Source organism: Caenorhabditis remanei, chromosome II (genome assembly GCF_010183535.1).
Source record: "Caenorhabditis remanei strain PX506 chromosome II, whole genome shotgun sequence".
Classification (NCBI taxonomy): domain Eukaryota; kingdom Metazoa; phylum Nematoda; class Chromadorea; order Rhabditida; family Rhabditidae; genus Caenorhabditis; species Caenorhabditis remanei.
Genome location: NC_071329.1, coordinates 8,002,639 through 8,021,790, shown reverse-complemented (window position 1 = coordinate 8,021,790; position 19,152 = coordinate 8,002,639). Strand labels below are relative to the sequence as shown.

The 19,152-nt window shown below is 37.8% G+C and overlaps 3 protein-coding genes across 3 annotated transcripts; 1 reads left to right on the top strand and 2 right to left on the bottom strand.

Annotated features, from left to right (window-relative positions):
- Positions 1–7,067: 7,067 nt before the first annotated feature.
- On the bottom strand, positions 7,068–10,521 carry GCK72_005240 (uncharacterized protein; the record flags this gene model as incomplete). The annotated part of the gene is made up of 9 exons (XM_053725100.1): positions 7,068–7,328; positions 7,383–7,586; positions 7,631–7,994; positions 8,043–8,840; positions 8,941–9,050; positions 9,111–9,374; positions 9,426–9,522; positions 9,699–9,959; positions 10,499–10,521. 9 exons carry the CDS (start codon positions 10,519–10,521, stop codon positions 7,068–7,070), a joined length of 2,382 nt encoding a protein of 793 aa, XP_053589294.1.
- Positions 10,522–11,459: 938 nt separating this feature from the next.
- GCK72_005239 (uncharacterized protein) lies at positions 11,460–12,887 on the top strand (the record flags this gene model as incomplete). Its single annotated transcript, XM_053725099.1, has 5 exons — positions 11,460–11,706; positions 11,959–12,227; positions 12,278–12,412; positions 12,461–12,560; positions 12,613–12,887. 5 exons carry the CDS (start codon positions 11,460–11,462, stop codon positions 12,885–12,887), a joined length of 1,026 nt encoding a protein of 341 aa, XP_053589293.1.
- A 50-nt stretch (positions 12,888–12,937) lies between these two features.
- Positions 12,938–13,822, bottom strand: GCK72_005238 (uncharacterized protein; the record flags this gene model as incomplete). The annotated part of the gene is made up of 3 exons (XM_003117113.2): positions 12,938–13,067; positions 13,126–13,200; positions 13,701–13,822. The coding sequence occupies 3 exons, from the start codon at positions 13,820–13,822 to the stop codon at positions 12,938–12,940; spliced, it is 327 nt and encodes a 108-aa protein (XP_003117161.1).
- Between the last annotated feature and the right edge of the window lie 5,330 nt (positions 13,823–19,152).

Genomic DNA, 19,152 nt, shown 5'->3' with positions numbered 1-19,152 from the left:
AACTAATAAATCGTTTTGTGGACAGGTCACAAGGTGACAACACCCGGAAACAACAAATCAGATGGACCACCATCACCAAACGAACAAGACAAGACATGTTCGTTTGGGATGAGACGAAGTCTCTTTGAGAGGAATCAAGTGAAAGTTGTCAAAATTATGGTTATGGTAAGATGGGAAATACGATTGAAAAGATGCGCCCGTGGTACCAGGTGTTCGACCAGCTGCCAACGATGTCACTTCCAATTCTGACTGACCTCGAACCAACAACATCTTCTTATATTTCATCTGACTTCTCATACCTCTACTCTGGACAAATATTTAGAGGGACACCCTAATCTATCACTATCTTGGGACCTATCAGTTTTCGCGCACCAGTCCTCCCAGCCATTACTATCTCACTTACACTAATGCGACACTGATCTGGCTAATCTGATGACAAGTGAAAAGTGACCTTTCCTTCTTCAACTATTTGAACAAGACAAGAGTGTGAAATAAAGAAAGATTCTATCGTTTTCTTTTTCTTTCTCTCTGCATTAAATGAGACATTGTTCGTGGGTAATTGTTGTCTTTGAGACTCGAATAACTTGCGTAAGAGCCCTAAAACTCGCCCCCAATTGCTCCGTGGTGTGATGACGTGTGGAGACAGAACAAACGTTGCGTAAGAAGAGGTTGATTCCAATGGAGCAAATAAATCTCGACGGGTGAGGAACAGATTTAGCGGATCTCCTGTGGTTTGGGAGGCTCTAATACGTGTTGCGTCGGCCGACAGACGGTATGGTGTAACGGGTCACCAAGAGGTATGGAGACAGGTGCTCGAGAGATGACGTTTTGGAACAATATCAAAGATTTGGAATATTGATATTGAGGCATTTGTATTGAATCAGGTCGTTAAGTGGGGTTGTAGGAAGGGTTTTTGAGTGGAAAGGTATGATTGGATAGGGTCGAATTGCCGGAAGTGGTTCACTATCAGAAATATTACTCATTAGAACGAGCAGTGGTAATAGGAGCTTGTGTCAGAATTCGTGAAAGGTCAGAACTCGTGAAATGATCCTAGATTACGCTTCGTAGTAATGTCTGGCCATGTCTTGAACTGTCATGACATCAGACGACCAGAAGATATCTAGATCTCACTTGTCTTCCCAGAACTCTTATTCCATCACGCGAACTATCATCCCACGAGCTCTACCTGTCATATCTAAATTAGCCTATAATCGGTCTCTTACTCAACTCACAATTATCTACATACTTGACTCAAAGCCATCGACATCTGTACATTCCGTCAAAAATCTGATCGGACCGAGACCTCCTTCAAGCTAATTATGAAGTAGCACCCACTCCGAACATCCCTTATCTCAAATACTCTCTTCCGACTCAACAATGTGTCGAATAACTGTACAAAGAAAGGCCATCTGCTTTCCCTTCTCTATCTGCCCTAGAATGGTCCGCCGGAATTCAAATCGCCGGACCCATCCGCTCATTAATATTATCTCCTTGATCGTACGCGTGCTGCCCTCAGACGCATCCTCTCCAACACTTTGCGCGAATCTTGTATTCCATCGGCAACTGGTGACAGATGGCTTTTCACTCAAAAGGATACGCTCCACCGGTAGATTAGAACAAAAAATGGGTGAAGAAAAAAGGAAGAGAAAAACGATGCCGAATCGACAGGAACAAAGAAAAGTCGTTCGTTTTTCAACGATTCGATTCGCGCATTGGGAGGTCGGGCCCCTGCACTTTTTCCATTTAAATTACGCAACATTTGTCACCCGAATCTCTCGACCTCCATGTGTGGTAACAAAACAATCACATTCAACGATTCGATATGACTGAAATGATGAACGGGTAAAAGAGAAACACGAAGGTCGTTCCCTTCATCCCCCTTACTCTCAATGGGGTGTCTCGATCTATCCGTGCCTGGAGGCGACCATTCAAAACTAATTTTGATCAACTTTAAAATGCTCATTGGAAAATGAAATATACGAGAGATTCGATAGGTATAAGAGGGTGCAGAACTTGCACTTTTATAACAGTTCAACCTGTCGGGTCGTCCTAAAAAGACAAAGGGACACCATCACTATCACCTAGCAGTGTTTGTCTTTCTTCAAAAGGGTGATGTCAGAAATGTTCCGAAAAGAAAAAATAAGTGTTTTCTTCTTTTTTCCATAAGAGTACAAATTGGTGGAGGGGAAAAGCCACGTCATTTTTCTCGTCGGTATTTTCCAAAGAGTCAAATTCATTCATGTGATGATTGTGGTGCATGATGTCGAGAATGATGATGATGATGGGAAGAATGAGGGAAAAGACTGGAGAATGATGAGATGGAACTGATAAGAAATTGGAGAAGCTGATTAGGGTTTCGGAGAGAGAGGGAGATCAGATGAGATGGGAAGAAACAATGATGAGGAGGTTGACATCTGAAATTTCAGGAAGAAGATGATCACCGTGGATTACTGTAGCCTTTTAACAAGATAAAAGTTCACGGTGGATTGTTTTCAAGTTTTGCTTCCAGACAGACTACCTATTCTAGACGTAGACCACAACATGTTTTCAGTTTTCACCGTTTTCCCTCATTGCGTTGTTTTCGAGAAAAAAGGAACAATGCTTCAGACAATGAAAATGTCTAATTGGTCAATTAGCAAGGTAAATGCGCTCTACCAAAATCACCAAACGGTTGAGTTTCGGTAGGGCGTGTTTGTTAAGGTTTGCAGCTGGGATAAGTACCGGGATCAATCAGCATTCAGAAAGGGAGACTCCGTTTCTTAGCCTCCAACACATCCTGATTTCAGATTTTCGATTTTTTCATTAGTATGTTTCCTTTTCTCGAAAAACGCTGCACTTTCCATATGTTTTGTGTCTCAAAAGCTTTCCTCTTTCTTCTTCTCTCACCTCTTCCCAACCCTAATAATAATCGTAACAATCGTACACGACGATGGTCAGTCATCAACTCAAAAGACAACATTTCTTATCAGTTTACAGACCGATAGGTCAAGCGGAGCCCTCTCTTTTTTCCTCTCTTTCTCTCTCTTTTTTCATGTGACATTCTCCTAAAATGACACAAGCAATTCCTATGCTTTACGTTCATTCATTCACAAATATACCCTTTTGTTTCAAAAAAAAAAGGTGTCGATGGTAGGAAAATAAAGGAAAAATCGAGATAAAGAGACGAGAAAAAGGAAGAAGGGGGCAAGCCAATTAGTATGTTTCGTGATTGACACCTCGAGACCAGATACTTACCGTTTATTTCAAGAAGATTCGTATCTTCAGATGATGTTTCCCCTCGGAGTGAGGGCACGTTGATGATGAGAAGACACTCAGTGAATGATGGTTATCTCTGGAAAATGAACATGTTTATCTTCTTGAAATATAATTATTTGAGGGAGAAATGTGATGATGGCGCCAGGTGAAGAGACGCAACGTAACGCATGTGTTTCCGTCCGGAATGATCGGCGCCAGTGATAATATTATTTGGGGGAAAGTGGGGTTGGGTCACGAGAGAGTTACTAGTTGAAACTATTTGGAAGTTGGTGGAGTTTTGTATAGTCATTTGGTTTTTGAACATTCCGGGGACTTGAAAGAGCCAGGTATCAAAGGATTTCTTAAAAGAGATTCGTTCCCAATCTTGGCGATAATTGTACTTGAAAAACTTCTTCAACTTTTAATCTTTTAAATGTATTTATTTATTTTTTTTCTGTATTTTCAAAGCATCAGATCACGGTTGTTTAAAATTAGTTTGTGCAAATAGGCTGTTTTAAATGACTAGCTTCATCTGAAATATTCAAGATTTTTGTTGGAGTTGTGGAAAAAAAAACTTTTGATTATGTTCACAGCTTAAGAAATAATGAATCCGCATTTTGCGAATTCTTCAATACCGAACTATTCTGAAATATCTCCGAAAGAAAACAGCGGAAATTTTAGATCATCAGCTTAACAGGAGCGAAATGCATTATGTATGATTAGCTTCTGTTACAGATCATCATATGAATAATTTGTTGGCTTGTGTCCTGATTGTAACCTCAGTTTTCTTTAGTTGAATCTGACTTCCCACATTTTCCATCAAGGAATACCTTAAATTTCTCTGAAAAATGAGCTGGAAACGTATGTGAACACATTTTTCTTCTCCTCTTTGCCTACAATTGATAACACAAAGTGTACAACTATAGTTCAAAAAGATAATGACTTGGAAGGAAGAAAAGCCAAACCTCAATTTTGTAAAAATTTCGAAAAGTTTCGACACTTTTGAAGTCAGTTTCTAGAAAAAGGAAACGGCAAATGGGAGGAACGGTGTGATCAAAGAATGAAGAGATATCAGTTACTTTATTGGATCCACTTTCAGATAGCTCGAAATTTCAATTATTCAGAGAACCTGTGTGAAAGAAATGTTGTATGTGAACAATTGTGTCCCTCCAATACTTCAGACTGTCCAAGTTTTAATTCTTGTTCTTTTTTTTTGCATACTCACAAAAGTAAACTGTTTACTCAATACTCTCATATCCAAACCCAATTCATCACTGTCTAGATTTCACGAGAAAACAAATTTGGACTAACCGTACAATTCTACCTCATCTTTTCGTAGATAAATCTCACCTCAGTCGTTCGAAACAATCCGATCAATCACGTCAACATGTAAATCTTCGTCAAAGAATACAAGATTTAACTCCGCGATATGTAGCGGAGAAATGTAAAATTGGGGGCGAGTGAAAGAGTCCATTTTTGTCCTCTATCAGTGGCACTGTTGGCCGGCACCGACTGTTACTGTCCACTCCTTTGATGTTATCAAGTTATCAACTCTTTTCTTTTTCTCTCTCCATTTCCGAAAAGCACACTCACACCGTTTTCCCGCATTCTCTCACCCCAATTATTGTTTTTAAATAGATCAGCAAAAAGCTGTAATCAGTTAAGAAATGCTGTTTTCCCGCAATTGGATCAGGTGTTCTACTCGTTATCAGTTGGTTCGATCAGTCGGGTGCTGATAAGGTGAACACCGCTCTGTCAAGAACTTTCTAATAAAATATTCAGTTTCTTATCAGTAGATTTCGGTGTCTGGCTCCGTGGCTTCATAGAAAACGATGAAAAGTGATAAGAATGGTTTCAGTTGCAACTTGATTTGCAACTTGAAACGGATTTTTGATGACGATGTGACTTCCGTAGACTTCTGAACTTCACTGAAATTCAGAACTGAATCTTCCAGTGTCATTTTCCTTGGCTTTGAGATTGGAATAAAAACCAAGAATATGTATCAAACTCGGCATTTTTTCGAACTCATCTAATTACAATCCACTTTTCCCAAATCGTCAAGTAATTAAAATCTTCAACAGCTCATAACTAGGCGCACAAGATCTTATCTCAGACACCAATCGTACGCCATCCGAAAAGGGTGTGTCCGGGTTAACATCCTTTGATGATGCAACATAGCAGAACATAAAATAGCTGAATGACACCAGGCAGGTGGCGATGATGAGGAAACTGTAGACAGATGGGGGGAGCCAGGTTCCAGGGATCTGTTTGGAGTTTGGAAAAGAGTTATCTGGAAATCAAATCAGTATTCTAGCATGTTTTTCAACAGATGAAATGGGTCAGAGACGTGCAAATTTATCCTGAAACGAATTGTATAGTCTTGTGTTGAATTTTTTTGAGATCCAGCATTAAAAGCAGATCATATAAAAACGTTTAAGAGAATTATTGTTAAAAAATATACTTTGATAAACCATAAATACTGTATTATAACGGCACCCCATGTATACTCAGAATTCATGAATACGGTTTTCACGGTGGTTTTTCTTGGTTCTGATTAGAAGCTGCGTGATTAGTAAACTTCTTGATCAAAAAATACAACGTTCAGAAAATTTTTTTCCGTTTAACTTTAATGAGTTTCTGAAACCATAAAACTTCTCTTGGAGACAGTTGAAAAATATAACGGCATGCCGTTATAATACAGTATTAAAGGTAATTTTTCTTACTTGAGTTTTTTATGAGTCGGTTGACACCAACTCAAACCAAAACTTCGGAACCGTAGTAAACGAATGCAACTTTTTGAATTCGACAACAGCTTCAAGTAATCTCATAATTTTAAAGAACTTTCTAGCAATCCTTATCTCTTAATATTCCCATATTTTCCACTGAATAAGTGTAAACAAAGAGGTCTCTCCTATTGATAACCATCTTTATTTATTTTCCAAATATATTTATGTCTTTTCTCCGGGTCAACACGCTTTGATCCTTCCCTTCATAACGATCATTGTCAGTCCATAAAATTACGAAACAACACTCTTCCATAATAAAGACACTCCTCCAGAAAGGGGCCGCACCTCGTTAACCTCGGTGCGCCGGTATTCTAGCTCATTGTGTTGCGTCATCAAATGTTGACCACAAGGAGAAGAATAATTGGGAGAGTAGGAGGACAGGTTTACCAAGAAAGGGACATATGACAAGAACATAATGGATTATTCGAATGAGAGATTGGGTAGGTTGGAGGATATCATAATATGTAGCAGGTGTCCTTTGAGAAATGCCGAAAACAGAAAGAATGCGCTAAGCCCATAAGTATAATACAATACGGTGTTGCCTAATATATACTGCTTTTCAAGGGTCAGATAATGTATGTGGGAAATGAGAGGATAGATGAAGATGTAATTAGTGGAACCAGTTGACAACGTATCATTTTCAAGCACATCCGTTCAATTCTGATGCTTTTCATTATTTTTGGTTTCAAATCAGTTCATTTCAGTTACATTAATCCCTGGAACTTATGAAGACATTCTAATCCATGAATTGAAAATCACAATAAAACATAAAACAATAGAACAATAATTTATTTCTGAAAAAAGAAAAAAGAAAAAACTAAAAAAGAAAGGAATTTATAGCACATTTGAAATAAGACACTAGCAAAAATTTTGGACAAGAAAATTTCGAAAGTGAATCAAAGAGAACCCGTAAAACAATCGATTGGAGCACAATAAAAACGGGCCAAAAATGGCAAAAAAGGGAGGAGTGGGAATCATTTTTCAACGGGTTGATCTTTTTGAACTGGGAAAACGAAACTGTTGAATTATTTAAATAATAGGGAAATATTAAGCTCTCTCAGCACTTCGAACCGTCTTTTCAACAGGTTCTTCTTTCGTTTTCTTCTTTTCTTCTGTCATTTCTAAAATAGATTCTGGCTCTTCCTTCTTTGGAATCGGTCCAGCTTCATGCATCTGAAGTGGGGCGATCTTTTTCTTTTGTGGTCCAGCTGTTTTGGTGAATGGAAGAGCTGCGAAGACGACTGGAAGTACGACAAGCCCGTGGAACATTCCGAGGAAGATGACAAGAACGACTACTTTCACGAAGACCTGAAAAGTGACATTTGAAAATTAGAATCATGAATTAATTCTGCAGTGATTTACCTGAACCATGTAAGCATGAACGAGAGCCAACACAGAAATAGCCAACATAGTAGAAGTTCCAGCTTGGAACATTGGCCAAGCGATTCCAGCAAGAGCGTGACGAATTCTTGCTCTCTTCGATTGGAATTCTCCTTTATAGTAATGCCAAGTAATATGGGCAACGAAGTCAACAGAGAATCCAATAGCCATGAGAAGAGTGGTCATCTAAAAGTGAGTTAATTGATTTTGCAAATCTCGAAAGAGCTTACTGAAATAGGATCCAAATCGATATTCATGTAGACTAGGCATCCGAAAACTCCCAAATTGATAGACAAAACTGCAGCTGTCGAGGTGACAATCGTGACTGGTGATGGGGTGAAGAGGGTTAGAATCATGATCATACAGACGAGGGCGCAGATTACGGTGGATTCAGTGACAGGTACAATGGTGAGAAGTTGATCAGAGTACATGCTGAAGTCTTCATAGATTGTCAGATTGAGATGCTGGTATTCTGATGCCATTTCACGCCAATTCTCAAGAAGAGCAAGACGATCAGACCAAGACACAGCGTCGTGGAATCCGGTGGAGAAGACGAATTTTTGGAGGCAAGATGGTTTTTCAGAGAGACAATCTCTGGAATAATATAAGAGTGGATGAAAATAATAAGGAGTTAAAACTCACTGATGATTTCCAAGGTTTACGAAATGAGACCATCTTCTGTACTCCATTAATTTAAAGAATTCTGGCAAGTATCTGTATTTGAACTCAATCGATCCATGTTCCTGTTCTCCAACATATGGAAGATACGGTAGCAACCACATATGAGTACTCGCTGCTCCAACACTGTTATTCGCTGTTTCAAATCTTCTCAGAATTCTCATAATCTCTGGTACGGCATCTGGTTCACTCATGTTTCCTGGATTATTCACAAATACTGCCACTTGGCCACCTTCCTTGAAAATGACATTAGTTTGAAGACGTACGAGTGGAAGAAGTGGTGAATCATCCAAAAATAGTTTCTCAGAACTCAATCCAACTGCAATTTGCATAACACCACGTGCCATAAAGAACCAGTACGTCAACATGAGAGCTCCGATGAGGAATTTGCTCCATGTAGCCATAATGAAATCAACCCAAACATCTAAAATCTTTCCAAGAATTCGATTGACTGCTTCTCCAATTCCTTTATTCTTTTTGTTCTTTGTTTCCTCTTTCAGTGGCTCGTATTTCCACCAGAAATAGGCATTCATTCGACGCTCTTCACGATCTCCTCCGAGTACGAGAACTGCTGAGAAGAAGAAGATTTGATAGATGTAATCATAGATAACAGCAGTTGAGATGAAGACACAGAACGTGTAGATGGCTGGGGTTGGAGTGAAGATTCCGATTCCGAAAGAGAGAAGATTTGTGAGGGAAGTGATGGAGATGGATGGTCCTGCATCGGCAAGAGTTTCAGCCATACGGTCCCGGACAGAGTGTCTGGAAAGTGAATTTAAAGATGAATTGAAAAAGTTTCTCAGCGTTTTAGAAGTCTTTTGAAGCGTACTGAAAAAACAATCCTTTTGAATTCAGAACTCACTTATGTGGGGTACGATGCCAAGCATGAATGAAAATGAAGACATCATCAACTCCAATCGAGAGAATCAAGAAAGGAACGACAGTAACAATTGGAAGATATTCGAAACCCATCTGAAACAAAATTACAGCATTATATGAATAAATTCTCTAAAATTTTTCTAATAAACTTACCCAGAACAAGTGTCCAAATGATGCGCATAACGAGAGAAGCGGACAAATGACTCCAAGGAATGACTCGAATGGTTTCGATCTGACGGGATCTTTTTTTAGAGTTGTAAGCATTGTGAATGCCAAAATAATGAAGAAAGTGATTCCCATCAATGGCATTGCGAGGATTCCAGTACGACGAACTTCTTCAGAAACAAGACCTTCGCTGGTCACATAGACACGGATTAATGGGTCATTTTCAGTAGAGAGAGTGTAGTCGAAAAGTTTCTGAAAATTTAGAAAATGCTAGTTTTTGGAAACTTTTAATTTATTTTGTACCTTCTCCCATTGTTTCATAATCTCATACATCGTCTCATTATTATAAATTGCGTGGAAGTTAATGGCAACGAGTTTTGACTCTTCTATGATGCTTGATCTGAAAAGAAAAGTTCATTTTTGTCACGAGAAATTTCGATATTTCTATATCATAAGCTTTTGTTTTGGATTCCCTGGAGAGTTACAGAGTCAGATAATTAACGAATTCTCGTCTCTTCTCGTGATTTATATAATCCGTTTCTCCCATTTCATACTTCATTTTCATTCCAAACTCACCTATTATTAATCTGAACTTGAAAGATATTGTTGGCCAAATAGATTCTGTGTCCAAAGACGTCCATACTCGGGTAGGTCAGTTTCACGTGAGCTGTCTTCTTCTTCTGTTGATCACGGAACATTGTCAAGAAGATGTTGACAGCGTCTGATGTCTCACATTGAGTTCCACAGAAGTCAGAATAGGCATAGCTTTGGTTTCCCCACGTTCCTTTCAGTTTGTATTGGAGAAAATCTTCGATTTCCAGGGCTTTGTCGATGTATCTGAAAATTGTGGAGGATTGAAGATAGGTGTTTGATTTATAAGATTGAAAGATTTAGAGTGTAAAAGCTGAAAAATTCGAGGATTTCTTATATATGGCATAAATTTTATTTCAGGAAGCAATCGGAGAATCATGTTGGAGTCAAATCTCACCGAAGAAGATGGAATCAAACGTCTGGCAAAACAGTAAATTATCGAAAAACTTGATTTCCTGATTGATTTCTTAAAATTGACAGCCTTATTCGTTACTTTTACTTTCGATTAACGTTCTCTATCATGGAGTGGTAAAAATTTATTTTTTAATTCTAGCCAATCGTAGTTCATTTTGTCAAATTCAAATTTTTCATACCGAAGGCGCATTCCTTTTTCTGTGTGATGAAGGCTCTCTTCAGTACTATCTAGTTGCCCAGCCGTATTTATGAATTTAAGAGTTTTGGTTGAATAAGTTTCCAGTACCAGTTTTAATAACTGCGCTCTATCGAGACGGTAAAGAAAGCATGACTGCGAAGTTGAAAAATGCACAAAGCACATTTGCTAAAACCTTAGCCTTCGAATTCCGTCCATTCTGAGCTGAGCAGAACAATAGATAATTCTTAAAAGTGTTCTGATCCCTGAGCTTTGATTTTCATGGAATAATTATCACTTTAACTATCTGGGAACCTGTCTGCTTTCAAAATAGTCCGATTTTTCGATATTCCAATTTCCTTATGAACACAACAGAGTTCTCTAACTTTTTGCTCTCTTGAACATAGACACAACGTACTTCTTCTGATTTTACGTATTCGTGTTATTATAATCTCGTTTTCCGTTTAAATTGAAATTGACTTGTTCACTTAAAACTCAATCAACTACCAACTTCCTCCTCTTCTCCTGGGGTTTTCTCTTTTTTAATATAATTGTTTGATTTGTTCTTTTGGAAAAAAACGAAAACTAATTGCTCCTTTTTTCAGCTATGATCCCGAAACAACTTTAACGGATCTTATGAATCTACTGATGACGTCACATGCAGATGGAATAAAGAGCAGGTGAGAAAGGGGAGAGAATGTGGTCGGGGGGCGAGTTAATAAACAAGACTAACCTAGTGATTAGAAAATTGAGAGTTGCCAAAATTTCAGGATTTCATATTTTCAAGTCTGTCTGACTTGATTAGCACTTTCGGACAGCATGTTGATCACAAGTTTTTCGAAATTTTAGTTTATAAAATTTTTTCAAAGTTGAAAAAATCTCAGAATTTTGAGAGTGCTCGTGCTTCATTTTTTTAAAGTTATTGAAATATCTTGATTAAATTTAACAGTAGGTCAGCTGTATATAAATATCACAGATTATTTAGCAAAGAAAAATCAGTGTAGCTTCATCAGATTCATCTAACTAGTTAGAAATCTCTAGGCAAACTTCCTCTTCTCTTTTTATAATTTTTATTTTAAGTTTTGAAACAAAACAACTGACAAAATTTCAAAACCCAGTTCCAACTTTTGATTTCAACCTTTTCTATTTTCAGAAGAATGTGTGAAATCGACGAACTGAAACAACAATATGGGGATCACAGGCCTATTTTGATCATATTCTTATTGTTCCTATCGTTGCTGACCGTCTCCATTTATATGAATTGTCGTCTCATCGTGATTCTATGTCAACGATTCGCGAAAGAACAAGAGCTGACCTACTTCCCCATGCTGATGCTACTGAACATCATATCAATGATCAACCAGCTCATTTTGGCTGCTGGATTGTTTCTACCATTTGTTTCAAGTGAGAAAAACAATGGGTTTGATAATAGATTCTGAGATCAAGGATATTAGGTAGACTTTTCAATCGATAAATACCGTATGACTTTTTCAAAAATGGGGTTTTCTCTGTCCTAATGGCTATAAAAGTTCAAGAAAATTCATATTCCGAAACTGATTATTAACTTCATATCAGCTGATACTTAGAATGAATTTAAACAACAAACAAATCGAAAGGAAATGAAAACAGAAATATTCAAAACTTCTAACATTTCAGTTTCCGAATGGCACGGAATCAAGTATCCCTTCATCTATGCACTGGTGACACCTTCAGAAATAGCAGTGGCTGATATAATTCTTTGTGCACAGAGAATTTATATACACAAGTATCCAACTGTAATGGGATCATTTTCTCCGAATAGATGGGTCGGAATAATCGTATTCGCATTGTTCTCCTTCCCGGTTGGATACGTTTCTTATCATGCTCAAGTGTATACAATGATCTACGAAGAACAGAAAAGCTCAGCTCTGTTCACATTTTTCTTGGTTAGACTCGGTCTTCAGAAACTAGAAACCAAAGATCCGGACGTTTTCAGATTGACACAATAGGTAAAGGAGTATGCGCACTGTTCTCTTTCATCGGATATATGACTATTTACATTTGGAGTAGAAGTAATAAATGTGCCGACTCAATCATCAGACAGGCATTGCCAATTGCAGGATTTCAATTGGTAAGAAATCAGATCACGAATTCAAAGAGAATTAATGAAAAGTTTCAGTTTACAATCATTGTTCAATGTGGTCTTGAGTTGCAGCCTACCAAGAAGCTAGATCCCAAAGAGCGAATTTTCTTGGACATTTGTTTTTCAACGGCATGTAGTGAGTTTATTCTCGAAATCGAAGGCAACTAGATTCTCTCTCTCTCTTTCAGGTATTGCCGTTCCTCTATGCATAATGATAGGAGAGAGTCACAAACGTGAAATGTTCTACAGTAGTTTCTGGTGTTGTCACTGTTATTGTCAACCGAGACCACCACCTCCGAAGACAATTACAGAAGGAGGGAGTAGAGCAGATAGACAGAAAAAGGAGGAAGAAGAGGCAAGAAAGGAAAGAAAGCGCGAACAAGAAGAACGAAGAAGAAGACAGAGAGATGACAGAGATATTAATTTTCATAACTTAGATGATAGCTTTGAGAGTCAGCTATAATTTTTCTCCAGCTCATTAATAAATTATTCAATTTTTCAATTATTAAATACTCACTTAGGTCTCAACAAACTTCCTCCATCAGTTGCTTGCATAGCAACAACCACGTGGAATGGGCTTCCAAGTTCTTGGAAAAACTCTCTCGCTACCCGGTATTCGTATCTTGATGGAGAGTTTGTTGCACTGAAATTGAGAAAGGAATCAGTTGGAGCAGAGATTAATTGGAGAGATTCAAACTTACCTGAAATGGTCTCTGACATTGTTGACTTCTTTAAACCGTACCACTCCAGCACACATCACAACCGCCCATATCGTTCTGGAAACTTGAAAAGTTATTGATTTTCTTTAAATTTTAAATATTTTGTTTGTAAGACTTTTAAATGTTTTTAGACCATTCTTTCGAAAAATGAAAACTACGGCTCAATCAATATGTGACTCTTGTATATTATGTACATCTTCATACTGAAATTTTGAACAACCAGCAGCTTTGACTCTTCTGCTTCTCACCCCCGGAGCTCAAATTCTAACAATTCTCTCCCTCATTTATTCAATCCTTTCCCTTTAAACCAAATCCAAGCAATTTCAAGTTTTTATTCACTTTTTCATCTCTTTCTCGCCGTCATTTTCTGCCCGCCACACGACGTCCAGAGAGTGAAACAAACCGGTTCTCCTCCCTCCAGATGTTAGCCATTTTCCGAGGACCATACACACTTCTCATTCAATTCTTTGACAATCCAGGAAAAAAATGTTGAATGGCATTCAGTTGTCTAGACCGCCGCCCCTCGCGTTTTTGAAGGAAGGTGCAAAGAAACTAACGTGATAAAGAGAGTCCATTTGGGATAATCGGCAATCTTAAGACCAAGCCAATAAAAGCAATCATGTGTTTGTTGTTCAATCCATTGGGATACTCTATCAAAACATGAAAAGATTGATTTCATGGTAGTAGGTTCAATAACCTGAAAATAGAAGGTTGGTGCAATGCAAGAGAAGTTGAGGCGATGAAAATTAACGAAATGAATACGGTACATTATGAAGTACAAAGAATGAACATATAAAAAGGGTTGAGACTAATAATTTGTTGATTTCTCGTGTAGGTAGGGCTCAGTTGAGAAAAAATTAAAATTTTTAGTTACATTCCACAAAATAAAGACCGTAAATACTGTAATTGAAGGACATGTGCATGAGTTTCTTAACCTGAATTTTACATGCCCATTCTCATAACATAGTTACAAAACAAGTTAGATTTTAACAAGTTTGGACGAATAGTCTAACAAAATGATGGAAAATTTTGAAAAAAATTAAGGAAAAAAATGAAAAACCGGGGTCCTGAGGGTGAGCTTATATTACAGGCTTGCTTCAATTACAGTATTTACGGTATGAGGTTTCAACAAATGTAGTGAATGTTGAGATGCACATCATGAGGTAGATATCACCAAAAAAGTTGGTGCAGGATACAGAAAAGCATGTAACAGTTATGGAAACGTTTAACCGAGAGATTGATTCAACGAAGATAAACGTGTGTTTCGACCAGTTTGATACATGCCAAAACAAGAAAGTAAATCAGAAATCTCTCTTCATTATTGACCCAATCACACACCTAGCCAATTCCATAATAATGCCAAACGACATTTGGCTAATGAATCGAAAGTTCTTCCCTCTCCATCTGTTGGCTTTCACCTCCAATCACTTCGTTTTTTATCCCTTTTTCATTTCATCACCATCCACCACACCGCCAAGATTAAAAGATTTATGACGAGGAAAGTTTATGAGAGGACGTGTCTTCTCCTCATCTGAAGACGGCGTCGGCGGTTTTGTGGATGGAAGAAGACCGGGTTGAAGGGCGCCGCGGCACATGGATAGGGATATATGGAGATAGAAAAGAAGAAGGAAACGTTGGAATAGATGGAGAGAAGAAAAAAAGAGAAGAAATGGCAACTGGATATCTCGCCTGTATTGACGCTGGATTTGATGAGAAGAGGAGGAGATGGCAACAAAAAAGATAGGTTCGGATTCGGATTCCAAGTGAGGATCTATGAAAAAATGGAGTAGGCGGAGGTGGAGAAAAATGAAGAATTTCGGGAATTTTTTGGAAGTGACGACGGCGACAAGCTAGACTCTCCCTCCGGTACATGATAACAGTTGGGGTGTTAATTTTTTGGACTTCAAACTGACAACGTTTAATAAAACCTTGACTACGGTAATTTAGCTCCCGAATCATTGTCGATTTGAAACGAGCAATGGAAGTGAACTATTCAAAAGCGGATTTTCTGACTTTCATTTCGGAACGGTTAGAAATTACATACAGTTTTTTTGATAACTTCTGATGGTCAAAATTTGGTTAAAATAAATCCAGAGTTTTGAGTTTATTTTCTTTCAGAGTTCAAATTAAAACATGAAAATTACAGCATTTTGAAAAAGAAGATTTTGAAGAAATGAACTCCAGAGAAAATTGTTCCAGGCAAACGAAACATAGTTCCAAAGATCTATCGTCTTATCCTATCTCCAAAAGTTTCAAAACGGTTAGAAAAGGAGATTTATGTGTCAGAGAAGGCGATGGATGCGGAATAAGGAAGAAGCCTCGGAAGGTAAAAAGAGAATGGAAAGCCGATTATGTGACGATGAACGACGAAAAAAGTAGAGGAGATTGAGAAGAAGGAGACACCAAATGTCACAGTATCCGTCACGCTTCATTTATTTTACAAGGATATTCTAGTTAAGTGACCGTGTCTCTTACTGTTGTTATTGTTGTTTTTTGTATACTCAATAAGGTTGGAGGGCACGGGAAGACACTTCACTTGCTCTGTATCAGAAATCAGCAGCTACGCTCTAATACTAATTAGCTGACTGGTTAGACTAAAAGCGCGGTTTCAACTTCTACGCAATGGCTAATATGTTGATTGTCGAAAACTAGAGAATACACGAAAGATCAAGAATATTGGGCTGATTAGCCTTAGCTTCAACATCTCCTCCTTTTTCTTCTTTTTCCCATTCCGCCAGAATTCAGATCCATTCTGCCTTTAGTTGCCTCTTGACCAGTTTTTCTCTGATTGCGGGAAGCCAAAAAAGTGGAGAAAGGGCATGACGTGCTTATTCAGTGATAGTGAAAGTGTGTACCTATAGGCTTTGAACCCGAGAATGGATAAAAGAAAGAGATGAATCGGTTCGTTTTCGATTGGATGACGACAACTGATCAGTGTGTTCTGGATGGAGAAAAAGAGAAAGTGAGAAAAAAAGAGGATTCGGAGGAATATGATATTATCAGGAAGATATTAGATGGTAGAGATAACAATGGTTCATTGATTGTTTTAAGGGGACTATTTTGGACAAAAATGAGTATGTATTTGATTCTGATAGAAAAACAATTTTCTGAAAACTGATTTGAACTCATATTCTCAAACTTTTTCAACTATTTCTCAAAACTTCTGATGCTCTGTTTAGACCAGACTCTACTGACCCCAATTTTTCTCAAATGCAGAACAAGATTCTGATTTCTCAGAGATTCTCAAGACAGCGCGTTTTCAGAAAACCTTACCTAAATAAACCTAAACTCTTCAAAATTTTTCTTCTCACCATACCAAAACCGTAACTCGTTACAACTATTCATCATCACCTTCTGCTAGTCCTCTACAGATTATTCCTAATGACGAAGCACCTTTATGACTATATGTTCAGGTTCTTATTATCAGTCACCTACGTCGTTTAGCAGCTTTACACTTCTTTATTTTTTAGAACCGTTCATCTTTTTATCTTTTTTCTAACCCGTCAGATAATAAATCAGACTTTCGAAGGTATTCATTGATCAAGTTAATCACTTCTAATGGATACAAAGCATGATTTTTTTGAATGTTGCCAAACGACAACTGAATGGTCATCAGATGAGAGAAAAAGAGAAAAAGAGAAACAAATACAGGTTCATGGCTTCTGCCAGACCGTTAATCCTCCCCCACTTTTTGGAAGAAGAGGGAAGGCATCGAGGGAAAAGGGTTCAGGTTCTTTTTGGGAGATGACGTAGATATTGGTCATTTCTTTTCTAGATTTCTGTTTTTTGTTTGTATTTTCCTTCTGTCTGGGTGAGTGTGTATACATTGAGGAATTGATGGATAAGAGACATTAAAAGGGAAAGAAAAGTTTTGGAGGAAAGCTTCAAAGTAAAGGGAATCATCAAAACAAGATGAAGGATTGTAAAGTTTCAAATAAGTCGAGGAGAAGTATTAAATGTCTGTATTCAAATGATGAGGAAGTATCAGGGTTAGAGCAAATGTTAACATTTATTAGATAAATCTAAATCAAGCACTAATTAGGAATCCACACCTTTAAATTGAAATCTGGTAGGGTCAGAGAAGTGTGAGAGATTTGGCATGCTGAATCAATTTCTTTTGAACAAAAGAAAAGCAAGGAGAGGTGAAATACTTTTGAACTGAAACTCATGGACAGTGCTTCTGCTGGGAAGCGTGATGTACTACAGGAAAGATGTTTCGGTTCTTTTCGGTATTAAGATAAACACAGCAATGTGCTCGACGTCAGATTTATAACAATCCTTAACAAAAACAATTAGTGAATTCAATTCACTGAATTGAATAAAATTGACGATGATATTCGAGAGAAGCTGTTCCATTTTCGAATGTTTTCTTCGCTTTCTGCATGCCTGATTATCCAAGAATTAAAGCTTTTTAAAGTTTTAAATTTTGCTAAACGTATCCAGGAATCGAGATCAGAGCTGAACTTTGAGCTCAATTATCTCGATTTCTGGATGCGTTTAGCAAAATTTGAAAATCGTTTTTGAAATCCCAGCCGATTTCCTTTCCAACCATATAGGTCTCGACCCGTAACTCCATCTTGACTCGGGATCGTTCCCTAGTGATAAAGATAGAATCATCGTGTGCTACAGGAAAGATGTCTTGATTCGTTTTGGTATTAACAGATAAACACAGAAACGAATTCAGAAGATTTCTAACAATCCTTACAAAAACAATGAATGAATTGAATAGATTGGAGTATGATGTTCGAGAGAAGAGTGTTTTCTTAGCTTTCTGCATGCCTAACAATCCAGGGATCGAATATTTTTGAAGTCAGAAAATATAGCTACATATTAAAATAATTCACGAAACTGGGAACAATAATTTGGTGGCTTCTATAACGAAATACACCGATAAAACAGTGCAATTCAATGATAGAAAACTGTGAGAGACATGAGAATTACTGTCGTTTTGAAAAAGAAACAAGAACTAGAAAGTTCAAAGAATAAAGAAAGAGAATAATGATGAACAGTTTGAAACAGTTGTTTCATTTTGTTTCTCTCTTACTAGCTTCATCTTCTCTTAGACCCCAATCGTCGACCTACTTTCTCACCCAAAAAGAAACAGAAAGAGGCAAAAAGACATGGTATATTGGATGACTGTCCTCCGTCCTCTCTCTTTCAACCAGAAGCTGAGAAGGCATTGAAGAGAAGAAGCGGTTGCCGCGCGGACAGACAAACGGCTATCGGAAAGCGAAGGGGGGCTTACACAAGCATTTTCGATGGTTAGGGGGAAGACGATGAGGGCTAGAAAGAGAGAGAAATAATGTAAATAGTGTGGATTTGAATAGAGAGTGGTTAGATTCAAGAAGAAAATGATGATCGAGTTTTCGATTGCTGGAGGCTTCATTCTTTTTAGGGATTATCACGGGAGAGAGGGGTTCACTGGAAGGTTAATCGATGGATTTCCGAGGGTGAAACGGGAAATAAAATAGCTGTGGAAGGAAATTTGTCTGGAATCGTGCCTGTATTTCCAGATGTCCACTCGTTTTGTCACACTCCTTCTTACTGATCAATCACTTTCTTTTCGTGTTGTTTCTATTAAAACTACATGTTATTAAACTATGGGAATCTCTTTCACTTCAAAGTAATTATATATGAATGGCTTATTGAAAGTAAATGATACATCTCATCTTGTAATAACCAGAGAGAGTGTCAGCTAATAGATTGACTGGAAAGTGGAACCAGTCGAATCGAGTGACCACTTACATCTGTGAGGGAGGCGAAGAATTTCAGAGAAGATAATTGAATCTTTCAGTTCTTTTTTAATCACCATCACACAATCTATAAATGTTTCTTGTGTGCTAATCCAGCTTCTTCCGCTTCATTAGTTGCCATCGCATCCTCCTTCGTCATCTTTGACAATAAAAAACGAGATTGTGTCTCGGAAATGGCGCAATTCAAAATGAAATGAGACATTTCATTGAAGTTGACGTCTATCTGAATTATCTGAATAAAGAATGCTGACTTCTA